This window comes from Odocoileus virginianus, chromosome 16 (genome assembly GCF_023699985.2).
Source record: "Odocoileus virginianus isolate 20LAN1187 ecotype Illinois chromosome 16, Ovbor_1.2, whole genome shotgun sequence".
Taxonomy (NCBI): Eukaryota; Metazoa; Chordata; class Mammalia; order Artiodactyla; family Cervidae; genus Odocoileus; species Odocoileus virginianus.
The window spans coordinates 8767392-8782324 of NC_069689.1; the positions used below are offsets into that span (position 1 = coordinate 8767392).

Below are 14933 nucleotides of genomic sequence, written 5' to 3' on the forward strand. Positions count from 1 at the left end.
CATGGGATTTTCCAGGCAAGAGTACTGGAGTGGGGTGCCACTGCCTTCTCCGCACAGTCACCTAGAAGCACACAAATCCCAAGGCCAAGACACCAATTCAAGAGCATCTGTTAGCAACGACGTTGCTCCATTCTGTCAACATGAAAACTGGGAAAGTGACATAGATTTGTTTCCCCAAGTAACAAATTTACTCCTGAGGACACAATTTTATCTTACTTCTGCCTGATCCAATTTTCCCTGTCCCTTCGTCCCCACCCCCCCAGTCAGTCATAGGTTACTTTCAAATTCTACTTTTGAACCAGATTTGACACTTTCCTACCATTTCTCAAAGAGAATTTCTCTTCTTTTACCTCTAAACAGCTCAAATGCCACAACTTGGAAGTACTCAACTTTAAATTAATGCCTTTTCACATTCTTTTAATATAAAAGTAGTTATTTCTATGGAAGGCTGAGAACCTAGGTTGAGTCCCAGGTTAAAATAAGAATGCAAGCCTAATTCACTTCTAGTCACACATGAAAAAGTAGAGGTAACAACACAAGCAACCCACCAAGGAAGGGCGAGGAAAGACGGTGGAGCCAGCAATCTATTCTTCTTTAAGAATAAGAGGTAAGCCATGAAACTGAAACGGCATAAACAGTGACTAGGATGAGCGGGGCGAAGGAGGCGGGAAGAGGAAAGACCATCTGCTGATGAACATGGGAAGAAGGGCCTCCTTCTGACAGAAAGCAGATGAAGCACCATGTACTCTGTGTGTGTGGCATACCTTTGTCTCCACTGTCAACAGGAAAATCTTCTATTTAGTCAAAGTAATGAGGACTTATGTTTCTGGATCCTCCAATAAAACAACAATAACAAAAAACCTTTTGGAAAGTATGGCAATTAGAAAAGTGGAGGAACCAACATCATGCCTGACCTTTCCAGATTTTACATGAGCGAACTTAAGGAAACACTATGGCAAGGAGAAAAGATTACATTAATTATAAGCACTGTAAATCAAGTCATTAACTGTAAAAGCACATAAACTATCTTTCCTAGACCAACTAATAGATTCCTCAACTACATGCTTCATAATTTGTGCTGGAAATCTTTAAGATAAAAAGTTGTGTGACAGGACTTCCCTGGCACAGTGGGTGGGAATCTGCCTGCCAATATAGAAGACACAGGTTCCATCACTGGTCCGGGAAAATCCCACATGCTGTGGAGCAATTAAGCTCCTGCGCCACAACTACTGAGACGGCAAGCCTGCAGCCTGTGCTCTGCAAAGCAGCAGCCCGAGCGCCACGAGGAAGAGAAGCCCCGTTCACCACAACTAGAGAAGGCAAGCCCAAGCAAAGCAATGAAGACCCAGCATGGTCAAAAAAATAAAAAAGTGATAAATGTCCAAGTCCTCTTGACAAGTCAGATCCTACCTGGGAGATGGATAGAGGAGGAAGAAGAGAGGAGCCAGAGATCTAAGCACCACACTGCTTCCCTGGAGAAGGTCCAGGCTCACATCTGATATGAGGGCTGGCAGGAGCCCTTTCCTCACAGTCAATAAATCACACTCACATAAACACTTGCAAGTCACACTCATCTGAGCGGGAAGGAATTCCAGTTTTATGAGGCAAAAAAATCTTGATTTTCAGGTGGCAAATTTATAAAAATTAAGAGTATAGATATGGAAAGGGCCAAACAGGCTGTTTTGTAACAAAGAGAAATTTGAGCTCCCTTCCATAGACCACAGAATAAAGTGATATCAAAACTGGAAAGGACTTCAGAATTAATCAAGTAAAACTTCCTCTTTTTATAGCTAGAAAAACTGAGGATCAGAAAAGTTAAATGATGGTCAAAGTCTGATATGTAACAGGTTTTAATTCAAAGTATCATTAGGATGTCTTAAGATTTTAAAAGTAAATTTAAGCAACAGCAAAAGTTAAGACACTTATTTATAAGTCCTTAACTGTAAACACTAGACTAAGCAAATAAAAATCTTGAAAATCAGTTAAACCTGCTTTTATAAATACTGTGAAACCCTTAAAGACTCCTACCCATACTTCCACTTTAACAACCTTACATGTGAATAAAACAAATTTAAGTTTCTGAAAGAAATGAGGCTATACTGCTATTTACATACAGAACTTCAAACTATGGGAGGATAGTTTAAAAGTAATAAGGTACCTGCTCCTTCCTTTTATCTGAATCTGAGGTGGGCAATTATGGCCTGTAGGCTGAATATGGCCCACCACTCGTTTTTGCCAAAAAAGTATTGTTGGCAACACAATCATATGAGTGTATTCATCCAGATGTTGTTGTCTAAGCTGCTTCTATGCTACAACAGCAGAATTAAATAGTTGCGAAAGACTGTATGGCTTATAAACCCTAAAATTTACTATCTGGCACTTTACAGAAAGAGTTTGCTGATGCCTACTCTAAGTAAGACCACACCATAACTGTTAAAAATTTTAGTTTGGAATCACAGGTCCTGACTCTGAACCAATGGAAGGTCTGCTATTTGCCAGGCATCACATTTTGGGCAAATTATATAATCTTCCTGTGCCTCAGTTTCCTTATCTTTAACAAATTAGCACAATGATCTTTTGGGTTTCCCTGGTGGCTCAGAGGTTAAAGCATCTGCCTGCAATGCAGGAGACCCGGGTCAGTCCCTGGGTCGGGAAGATCCGCTGGACAAAGAAATGGCAACCCACTCCAGTATTCTTGCCAGGGGAATCCCATGGACAGAGGAGCCTGGTGGGCCACAGTCCATGGGGCTGCAAAGAGTTGGAAACGAACTGAGTGACTTCACTTAGTAACGATGATCTTTACTCACAAGGCTGCTGCAAGATTTACATTAATGGAGGTAAAGGACTTCATCCAATATTAGCGGATAAGGATCAATCAATAGTTACCTTTATTAGAGACTTAGATCACATTTATGCTCAAAACCTATGTATTAAAATCAGTCTCTTTAAGGCAATGGGCAGAGACAAAACAAGAAGATAAGTCGTTAATTCACAGGTTACGTTCTGTTTGGTTCTGGCTTATGTAAGACAAAACCAATAATGAATTTTTAGATTGTAACACTTTTTGCTAAAAATTGAAAACCGTTTTAATTAATGCAATCACAAATGCTCAAAGACTCATTTTTTAAGGATCAACTGTCAAAAAACTAAGGTTAAGAGTGGGACTATAATTCCAATTACAAAGCTAGAAATAGAACTCATAGCCACCTTTAGCACAGTGCTTTAGGCATGAAAGCACTTAATAAATTAATAAATTTTGTTGCATTGAACTGAATGGCTAACTCCTGCTCCATCCAACAGGCCTTATGATATTTACAGAGGCAAACACTTGGGTGCTTCAGGGTTTTAGCCAGATAATGTTATTTAATCAATAAACTAAACGTGCAACAATCCATACCTGTCTAAATTTAGCTCTTGCTTCTTTTTCCTTCATTCTTCCATGGGCAACCAAATAGTCAAACACTTCACCTATAATTGAGAAAAATAAAAGTAAGCAGAAGTCCTATTTCTGGGCATTAACTTTCCCATAAATTAAAGATGCTTCACTTTTAGCAATGCTGTAATTTTAATTTTTAAAATATAGTTATGAAGATAAACAGAAATATGTGGAATTTGAACTAACCCAGTCTTAACTATAGGACAAGTTTATTGATAAAATCTTTTAAGTTATAGAAAAGCCTTAACATTAAATTCTCATATATTTTAATTATGATACTTTTACTTTAAAGGTTTTGTTTTCAGTATGGTTTGGTAAAAACTTGGAAATGAAAATTGAAAGTTAAAATGGAAATATTATGTGTGTTCAAAGAAGGTGTTTTCACTATAGGATTATGACAAAAAAGCATTTCCTAAATTCATTCATGCAACAAATAATTACTGAGAGTATACTAACTGCTGAGAACTGTTCTTGGCTCTGGGGAAATACACAAGTGAACAAAGTCCTTCTTCTCCTCATGGAGTTTACATTCCAGGAGGGGGTAGACAGATAATAAGCAAATAAATGAATATACAGTGTATCAGATGATAAAACGTACTGTGGAGCAAAATCAGGGGAAAGAAACAGGGTGTGTGTACGTTTGTGTGCGTGCATGTACACACGTAAGCACTGTGCTGACTACTGTAAGGGAGTGCATACTGTAGTCAACAGTCAACTAAAACATTTTGATACTTAAAAAGCTTAGTTTCAGAACTTAAGTATTTCTGAGGAAAAGGTTATTCTGAACTGTACATTGGTATCTCTGACTTTTGAACTTTCAGCCCTAACTCTGAATAAATTTTAATAAATGAGCGTAAATATTTTCAAGTTATTACCGATTGCATCATCTTTTAAAAGGAATTACATATTGTTAATTTACACTACACAATACATTTAACTATGGTGAATTATAAAATTAAATGTCAGTATTTTCTCCAAGAATGCCATTCTATCTGCAGAGTAAAAAAATATGTCAAAACAAGTGGTTAAAAAGTGAAAAAACAAAGATGTGTGCATACCACATGGTACAGTTTTGACTTAAAAAAAAAACTTATGGATTAAACCCAGTAGTTGTACAGTCACACAGATAATGTCAATGTAATTTTAAAATATTTTAGAATTCCAATGCAATATAAACCTGTTAAGAGATTTTGGAGCCATAAAGTCATACTCACAATCACTGTTATAAACCAGACATACAACCCAGATTTCCAACCCCCCTCATTAAAAATGCATGAGCAACCAGGGTAAGTAACTAAATTAAACGTCTCTGCATGATATTATTTACTAGTAGAAAAAACAGCAAACAGTGGTTCTCCCCACCCATGTCAAGACAGTTCAGAAAGCCCTTGGTTCAGGTCCCGTCACTATAACCAGTGATGAAACCATGGGCACCAGACCAACTTTTCAGAGGTTCATCTGTAAAAACTAGGCAGTTGCCCTGGATGACTTTCTGAGAATCTTTCCAATTGTAAAATTCTATGATTCTATAAAACTGAAAAATAAGAGGCTAGATGGAGAAGGCAATGGCACCCCACTCCAGTACTCTTGCCTGGAAAATCCCATGAACAGAGGAGCCTGGTAGGCTGCAGTCCATGGGGTCACGAAGAGTCAGACAAGACTGAGAGGCTTCACTTTCACTTTTCACTTTTATGCATCGGAGAAGGAAATGGCAACCCACTCCAGTGTTCTTGCCTGGAGAATCCCAGGGATGGGACTGCACAGAGTCGGACACGACTGAAGTGACTTAGCAGTAGCAGGAAGTAGCCAATTTAATGAAATTTTTGTTGTTCAAATTGGCAAACATATCAACAATAAACTGCTGCCTTGCAGACAGAAGGTGCTTTGTTGAGCTGATTTAAACAAATGGCCCAAGCCAACAAACCACCGCTGATCAGTGCTGTTGTAATGTTAAGCAGCGGCATTGAGCCCTCAGAGGAGGACTGTGTGGCCATGTCCACTGAGCAGCTCAGAGACATGCAACTTAAGGTCACACTGCCAGTGAGGGGCATTGGCTAGACTGACTCCATGTTTGTCTTTTCCAGAGCCCGTCCTCTCGGGATGGACACTTCTCCAACACAGAGCAACTGCTATGACCCTGTGACCTAAAATAGATGAAATAGGAAGCCATGACTGACTGACCAATCAGGAGAGGCTATGTGGTATTGGAAGGCTGGGGCTTCAGGCCTGGCAACATGACCACGGGGATATTTCCTAGCCTCCATCTCCTCACTCACTGCCTGGCCACATCATGGATCCATTATGAAAGTCAAAGGAGATCAAGTAAGGAAAAAAAGCACTAGTACACTGTAGAGGCTCCACAAAGGAGAAGATTACGAACTGTAAGATGAGTAGAAAGCACTGGAACGCCATATAGATTTATGGTTCTACAATTAACCTTCAGCTCCTTCCTACTACTCAACTGTGAAGATCCCAACTAAAATCTCAAACCACACACTTAAAATACAAAGCACACAACTAACAATGAATTGCTGCTGCTGCTACTGCTAAGTCGCTTCAGTCGTGTCCAACTCTGCTCGACCCCACAGATGACAACCCACCAGGCTCCTCCGTCCCTGGGATTCTCCAGGCAAGAATACTGGAGTGGGTTGCCATTTCCTTCTCCAATGCATACATGCATGCCAAGTCGCTTCAGTTGTGTCCGACTCTGTGCAACCCCATGGACAGCAGCCCACCAGGCTCCTCTGTCCACAGGATTCTCTAGGCAAGAATACTGGAGTGGGTTGCCATTTCCTTCTCCAAATAATGAATTAGGAGTATGAAAAAGTGGTGTCAGGGGTGTGCCTGCTCTGCCCAGAACAGATTTACAATCTTTTATTTAGTGGTCAACACATCACAATGAGGCTGTGATTCAACTTTCTGTCTCCAGGTTTTACATTCTGGACCAAAGAGCTTGTTAAACAAAATAAAACTCTACTATAATCAAATACAATTAAATCTATACTGTGGAGTTAAACAGAACATATCTCCAGTAGTTTAAAGTTTCATTCATTCAACTCAATTCTTATTTACTCAGAGTCTGCTCTGTGCCAGGCACTGTGTTAGAGGCAGGGAAAAGACAAAGACAAACAACAAAGCTCCTGCCTCCACAACATTCACGCGTGGTCCAAAACCCAGCACAGCCTAGCCATGACCTTAAAATAGGAATCTCTGCAAAAGAGAACAGCTATATACATTCATTTCATAAAAATTTCTACATTTATATATCCTTAGAGGCAAATAATTACTACTCTTTAATCTTGAAGGAAATCTAATTGTATACACTGTGACCACCATTTCTGGCCTTGGGAAACAACAGGCACCACTGACGTAAAAATCTGATAAAGAAATCCATCCAGCATGCAGTACACATTTATTTCAAATAGGCTAATACATTGATGCTTTTGAAAATTCAAGTACTGGAATAAAAAAATGTGTTATAAACAATGGAATATTACTATGCTTTAATAGGGAAGGAAATTTTGACACATGCTACAACATGGATAAACCTTAAGGACATTGTAAGTGACACAGGAAGTCACAAAAAAGACAAATACTGTGTTATTCCACTCATATGAAGTCCCTAGAGTAGTCAAATTCATACAGACAGCAGAATGGTGGTTGTCAGGGGCTGCAAGGAGGGAGGATGGGGAATTATTGTTTAATAGGGACAGTTTCATTTTGGGAAAATGAAAAAGTTCTGGAGATGGATGATGGTATTGGTTAACAATGTGAATGTACTTAATGCCACAGAACTGTACACCTGAAATGGTTAAAATGGTAAACTTTATGTTATACCATAAAAATATCCAACTATTTGCATATAATCAATTAATGATGGTAACAATGAAATGCTTAACAGTAACCCACTGAACTGCTAGCAATCAGCTTTTCTGATTCTCATCCTAGTGTATTATGACTCTGAAGGTTAAATGAAACTCTATCAATTATCCATATGGGCAGTGTGGGTGCATATTCTTCTAAAAGGGAGGGATGAAAGAAAAATAATTTATAAATGCCTTACCTCCACTTGCATACTCCATGATTAGGTAGAGTGTTTTGTCAGTTTCAATGACTTCGAATAACTTCACTACGAGAAGAGAGAAGATACAGGAGAAAAAGAAACAAATGTCTGTATGTACATAACATATACATATAAACTAACTACAAAAAGTTAACTTTTTCCCTATTAATATATGGCCCTCTTAAAAAATGATTTTAGGAAACTTTATATTACAACAGCAGAAAAGATTTTATGAAAACATGGAAGCCCATAACAATAAACATAATTTCTGGGTTCTCAAACACTGTAACTTCAGGATGCACTCAGCAGTTTATCTGCTCTCATTTCATGCTCCTGTAGTCTGTCTGTACCTATCCTACTCCTATATGTTCAAGTTCAATTCACCTGTCATTGTGGCTTTAAGGATACACAGAATTCCACTTGAGACTTTCGTTGCTTAAGAAATTTATCACAATTCTCAGGGAAAAAGATTCCCTTCTTTTTTAACGACGTACGTTTTATTTTTATTTTTATTTGTCTGAGCCACGCAGCATGCAGAATCTTAGTTCTCTCACCAGGGATCTGACCAGGGATCCAACCTGGGCCCTGTCAGTGAGCATGCAGCGTCCTAACCACCAAACTACCAGGGAATTCCTAAGATCACTATCTTCTGTATCTATTTTGTTAATACATATGTTACAATTAAATTCAGCAAAAAGGAGAGCAGTGAGGGAGAATGCTAATCTCTTCTATTGTGGGTTATTTTCTGATGCTTTAATACAGAGTATTAAATCAGATCAGTAGCTTGCACAGTATTTGATGTGTTTGTCAAACTGGTGAATTAAAACTATCACATTTCTAAGATGGCATATGTTCAGGTTGTTAAGAAAAATTATTTAAATAAATTTAAGACATATATGCTGGTAAACCATCAACATATTAATAAATTCTGTAATTCCAATGCAGGGGGAATTCCCTGGCAGTCCAGGGGTTAGGACTCTGTGCTTTCACGGTAGGGGGCCTGGGTTTGATCCCTGGTTGGGAAGCTAAGACCTGGCAAGCCAAAGATAAATTAAAATATAAAATTCCAATGCAAATATTGGCTCTTCTAGGAAAACTATTTTAATCCAATGGGAATTTAAATTTTAGAAATTTGTATTTTCAAAGATATGTCATTTAGTAGTAAGTATAGGGAACTTTAATCAGGGTACCACTTAAGAAAAAACAAAACAAATAGGTTTAAGTGAGCTGGTTCTTGGCAGTGTATTTGTGGTGGGAAGTTGAAATTTGAAATCTAGAGTTGGTTAGCTAACCTCAAACAGCTGAAATAAAATATAAAGGCTTTCTTTTCACTATTATTCCCTTGTTATTTTCTCCAACCATGTCACAGTTCACTGATTCTAAGATATGTATTTTTTCACATTTTAATTAACATCACTGATAAAGGGATAATGGCTTGGTATCATTTTCTTAACAGTACCTGAACACAATAATGCCTTTTAAATGATGGTGGCTCAGATCAGATGAAATAGGGTGTAAGTTTTTTCCATCCTGTGGTTCCATTTTATTTTTCTATTCTTGTGCTTCAAGAAGTCTTGGTAAGATATCCCTAACACCAAAGTTATCACACTCCACTTCCTAGAAATGATTTTGATAGTAAGCTGATACAATTGGTTGTCTTATGAGCTATTTCACTCAAATGTTTTTAGATTGTAGGACCTATTACTATATAAGAAAGTAGTTGTATTATTTTAAAAGATCTGCATTATGCATGGAATCAAAAATTTTCACTGAGGTGTGTACACAGGGTCAGCTTTCATCTTGTTTCTACAACTACGATGAGGGCAGGACCATGACCCACCCTCATCTTTAGACACACCTCACTGCATAAAGCACAGAGGACACAGAAAGCAGGTCTGTACAGTGTAAAACAATTCATGCCAAAAAACTCTATTAGATAGCAAGTGCCATGTATCTTTTTTTTTATGGCTGCATGTGGGATCTTAGTTCTCTGACCTGGGATCGAACCTGTGCCCCCTGCACTGGAAGCATGGAGTCCTAACCACTGGACTGACAGGAAATTCCCTTTATTTTTTAAAATATGTTTCAATACACCATTATTTTCTTAGGAATACAGCTAGAGCAAAAAACACCTTTGAAAACTTTAGCTTACTGTAATTCCTTCTATCTAAAATTTAGGTACAAGTATGACATTTTGATATATTAAAATTTAGAAAATTACAATCTGATTACAGATGTTTCTACTAAATTAAAGCTTTACATTTGAACGTTTAATATCTAATCTTTTAACCTATCTTTAGCAATTTCAAAAAGTTAACAGAAATGATCAACTATACACACACACACACACACATATTCTAAAAGTGTACCTGGAATGGGAGAAGGGAAGAAATCTCCTGTCACTTCTGGAATATATGTTTAGCTTTATGAAAAAGTTTCAAGAATGCATTTAGACCCAAAAGTATTTAAGAAAGCAGAAAGTACCTATGTTTGGATGATTTAAAATCTTCATTATTCTCACTTCTCTGAAGAGCTAAAAAACAAACACACACACAATCCCCCCAACACAGGTTATTAAACATTATATTCCACAGTAGCAATGTAAATTAAATTTTTCTCTTAGATAACTGATTCACTGATAATGTTTAGTAGTCCACATCTAAGACATGGAAATCCAGGGTAATTATGATGTAGTTTTGTTGTCTAATACTAAATGCGTCAATTTTAATGCTCCGATACTAATGCGTCAATTTTATCGTATGAAAAAGCAGAGTTCCTGGAGGAGGAGGAGATTTTGCTATTGTGAATTATACTTTGAATTATATTTTGCTATCTTGAACACAGAAATCAGATTTAAGCAGGAGTAGTTTGTTATTAGACTTAGTCCGATTCAGTATCTATCGAGGAATTGTAATTCTGCAAATAAAATCTTGTACAGTCCCAATGAACTGCATCTTGAGTGTATTAGATTGATAATTCCAAGTAATTCTATAAGGCTTTAAATAAAACCACTTCAAGTGGTTTTATTTAACTGCCTAGCCATCACACAGAATAAGGCAGAATATTAAACTGTTGCTGTACAACATGCTGTGAATTCAGAGGCGGGTCACAGCATCATGGTCGGGGCTAATATGAGATCTCATAAAATAATAGAATTTTAGAGGCCATCCTAGACACCCTCCTGCAAACCAGTGGAAACCAGAAAAAGAGAGGAAAGGTCTTCCAAGGCTCTCCTATCTCTCTACGGGGAATGTGGTCAGAACCAGTCTCCTAGCACCCGGGGCATCGCAGCCTGTAGGAGGCAAGGCTGGAGAGCGGCTGCCTGTGGGATGAGGAAGCTGGGACCTTCCCGGTGCTTGTCTCTGTCCCCCAGGTCTAAATGAGAAATGAAATCAGCAACTGACAGGCACGGAGGCAGCTGAAAGGCATGGAGGCACGGTATCTGACCCACAAACAGCTCAGAGCTTAAAAACATGGAATCAAGATGAACAGCCTTTCTGTCTACAATACTGGGCTTCCCAGGTGGTGCAGTGGTAAAGAATCTGCCTGCCAAATAGGAGACACAAGAGACGTGGGTCTGATCCCTGGGTTAGGAAGATTCCCCTGGAGAAGGAAATGACAACCCACTGCAGTATTCTTGCCTGGGAAATCCCATGGACACAGGAGCCTGGCAGGCTATACAGTCCATGGGGTTGCAAAGAATCGGACACGGCTGAAGTGACTAAACCACCACCACCTATAATACTGGATCATCCACTAAAGGCTTGGGCTCTTTCTTCATTTCCCTGTGTTAAGCAAACAGAGGAATCTTGTTTTCCCAATTCATTATAGCTGGACTTGTACCTATAATTTGAACCTCCCAGTTATTTCTACAACTGTTAAATTACAAGAGTGACAAGTTGGCTATCACGCTAACTCAGCTCAGGACACTGTGTTTAGAATGAAACCCTGACCATGGCCACGGCAGACTGCTTATGCTTTCAGCCTCAACTCCAGGCACTCTGATTTCCCCCCAGAACATACTAACTCTTCTTTCCTTACAACTTTTTCTCCTTTTCCTCCTTCAAGTCTCAGGCAGATTCTCTGAAAATCTTATCTAAGTGGGTCTCTGTTGTTTTACATCACAGTACTTCTTTCCCAGAATGTCTTTCACGTTGTGAATACATTGTGTTTATCAGTTCATTTTCGCCGCCTCATCTACAGGGAGTGTTGTCTGCCTCCTGTCACCAGTGGAACCTCGAAACCCAGCCTGGCACACAACAGGAACTCATTTGTTTGATAAATGCCTGCAAGAAAGTACTGACTACCAAGAATATGTGGTTTGAGCCAGTCTCTTTAGCATTCTAATGACCACGCTGCTTTTAGATCCTGAGTAGCAGAATGCCTATGACAGGGTTGTCACAGTTCTGCTGGCAAAAGAGGCCAAATAAAAACAACTTACATCCTACTAGCAGCACAGCACTACAACATCAGAACCAAAGAGCAGGAGAAAGACGGAGTCCTGCAGGGACCCAAGGGACAGAGAGCTTACTTCTGCCTGCGGTGATAGGCACCACGGAGGTAACTGGATTTATGCAGTTCAAAATGGGCTGGTGATCTGAGCAAGACAGGGAGGTGCAACCAATGAAGACAATTTCAAGAAGACCAGGTGCTCCATCTGGCAGAGCAGTGGGTTTCCAAGTGTGGACTTTAAGCCACCAGCATCAGAACATTAGGATATCTGTGCAAACTGTAGGTTCCTGGGTTCTACCTATCACTAGATCTGAAATGAGCTTTAAGAATTTTACATATCAACCAGCACCCCTGGTGAGGTGCTTTTAAAACAGGTCCACAAATACTTTGACAATCCTCTTCTCAAAAGGTAGAACTTAATATCCTCCCTTTCAGTGTGGACTGCACTTAGTGACTTGCTTTTCATGAAGAGAGGAAAGCAGAGTGATAGGGAGGGGACTTCAAGAGACTAAGCTGTAAAGGCACTGGGACTCATTCCTTGCTCTCACAGATCACTGACATGCATGTTGTAAGGACATTAAGTACCTTAATGGACAGGCCCAGACAGCAAGGAAATGAGGACTCACACCTGCGGCTGGTAAGGAACAGTAGGCCCTAGACAAAAGCCAGGTGATAGGGCCTTCTAGAAGCTGATGCACCAGCCCCAATCAAACCTTTGGGCGCCTGCAGCTGTGGCTCTTCCCCAAAATATCTTGAAAGCATCTGAGTCAGAATCATCCAACTAAATTAATTACCCTCAAACAGATAACTCAAAGAAACTGAGATAACACAGGTTCTAAGTTGCTAAGTTTTAGAGTAATTTTTCGAGAGTAGTAGTAGGTAATACACTAGAGGAAACACACTGAAGTTTGAAAACCAAATCTGTATGCAGGTCAGGAAGCAACAGTTAGAACCGGACATTGAACAACAGACTGGTTCCAAATTGGAAAAGGAGTCAAGGCTGTATGTTGCCACCCTGCTTATTTAACTTACATGCAGAGTACATTATGAGAAACGCTGGGCTGAATGAAACACAAGCTGGAGTCAAGATTGCCGGGAAAAATATCAATAACCTCAGATACACATATGATACCACCCTTACGGCAGAAAGTGAAGAGGAACTAAAGAGCCTCTTGATGAAGGTGAGAGAGAAGAGCGGAAAAGTTGGCTTAAAACTCAACATTCAAACAACTAAGATCATGGCATCCAGTCCCATCACTTCATGGCAAACAGATAGGGAAACAAAGCCAACAGTGATGGACTTTATCTTTTTGGGGCTTCAAAAATCACTGCAGATGGTGACTGCAGCCATGAAATTAAAAGATGCTTGCTCCCTGGAAGAAAAGCTATGACCAACCTAGACAGCATATTAAAAAGCAGACACATTACTTTGCCAACAAAGATCCGTCTAGTCAAAGCTATGGTTTTTCCTGTAGTCATGCTATAAAAAAAGCTGAGTGCCAAAGAATTGATACTTTTGAACTGTGGTGTTGGAGAAGACTTTTGAGTGTCCCTTGGACTGCAAGGAGATCCAACCAGTCAGTCCTAAAGGAAATCAGTCCTGAATATTCATTGGAAGGACTGGTGCTGAAACTGAAGCTCTAGTACTTAAGACACCTGATGTGAATAACTGACTCACTGGAAAAGACCCTGATGCTGGGAAAGATTGAAGGCAGGAGGAGAAGGGGACGATAGAGGATGAGATGGCTGGATGGCATCACCGACTCAATGGACATGAGTATGAGCAAGCTTCGGGTGTTGGTGATGGACAGGGAGGACTGGTGTGCTGCCGTCCTTGGGGTTGCAAAGAGTCGGACATGACTGAGCAACTGAACTGAGTTACACACAGCAGAGGCCACACCAAGGGATGTGTTGTGAAAACACACAGGATAGGTGAGTGGGACCAGACATAGGGATGAAAAGTACAAGTTTCCTTCTGTAGGCAGATAGAGTAGCCAAAGGTCTCCCAGTTGGACAGTGTCAGGGTACCACCAAATAACTTTATGTGTTTACCTCTGTCAGCATTACGTATCAAGCAGAAACTAGAATCAACTCTGTATCAACTTAATCAAAGGGGGTGGGGAAAGGAGGCATGAAGCTGATAGCTGTCGAGTGTCACCTGTGTCTGGGGTTCAGCGCTAGATGCTCCACAGCTGTGATCCTATCTAATTGAAGTTTCACAACTCTTCCAGGTGACTATGATCATCTCCAATGCACAGGAAAAGGAGGACTGAGAAAGTTAAGAAACCAGTCCAAGTTTTCCCAGCTAACACATGCCAGAGCTCAGAGTCTGAGTTGTCTGACTCCAAAGTCCTAACTCATCTCATGATTCCAAATAGCCACCTTTGAAATGTACAAGTAAAACAATGGATACGTTACAAGCTGGCAATACAGAAAACTCCAGAGCAACAGGTGGGTACTGCACAGAATTTTTTTTAAAGTTGACAATTTGTGTATGTGATTAACATGCCAGAGATCTCATTGTTATCAACTGTGAATCTGATGGCTGAAGATAAATTTGGGTAGAAATAATTTGTTGAAAACATGAACATTAAGGAAAGACCTCAATAGGATAGTACAATATTTTTTTTTAAGTTTTGCTACTATAAAAGGACATTTAAATAAGAAGTTTACCGATTTCTACTACCTTACTTCTCTACATTCCTTTCAACCTTATGCAGATGCTAGTTGTAAAAAATAAAATGAAGTAACACAGAAATGTGTAAAGTGAAAGAATTCTCCTCTCTTCATTAATCTCCATCTTCTACACTAGCAGTCACCAACCTTTCTGGCACCAGAGGCCAGTTTTGTGGAAGACAAGTTTTCCATGGACGTTAGGGTGGGGATTGTTTCAGGAGGACTCAAGCACATTACACTTATCATGCACTTCATTTCTATTATTACTACATCAGCTCCACCTCAGATCAGCAGGCACTAGATCTC

General features: G+C 39.6%; 1 protein-coding gene across 16 annotated transcripts in view; it reads right to left on the reverse strand.

The window, feature by feature from the left end:
* MARK3 (microtubule affinity regulating kinase 3) overlaps nt 1–14933 on the reverse strand; it is a 101682-nt gene that overhangs the window by 27458 nt on the left and 59291 nt on the right. For 15 of the 16 annotated variants that reach the window (XM_020913499.2, XM_070477761.1, XM_020913498.2 and 12 more), the window contains 3 exons: nt 9984–10032; nt 7500–7565; nt 3398–3468 (listed from right to left, as the gene is read on the reverse strand). In XM_020913499.2, the coding sequence (XP_020769158.1) occupies nt 3398–3468; nt 7500–7565; nt 9984–10032 (186 nt within the window). Of the gene's footprint in view, nt 1–3397; nt 3469–7499; nt 7566–9868; nt 9958–9983; nt 10033–14933 lie in introns of those variants that run through there. The other variant, XM_070477767.1, reaches the window with a different exon arrangement.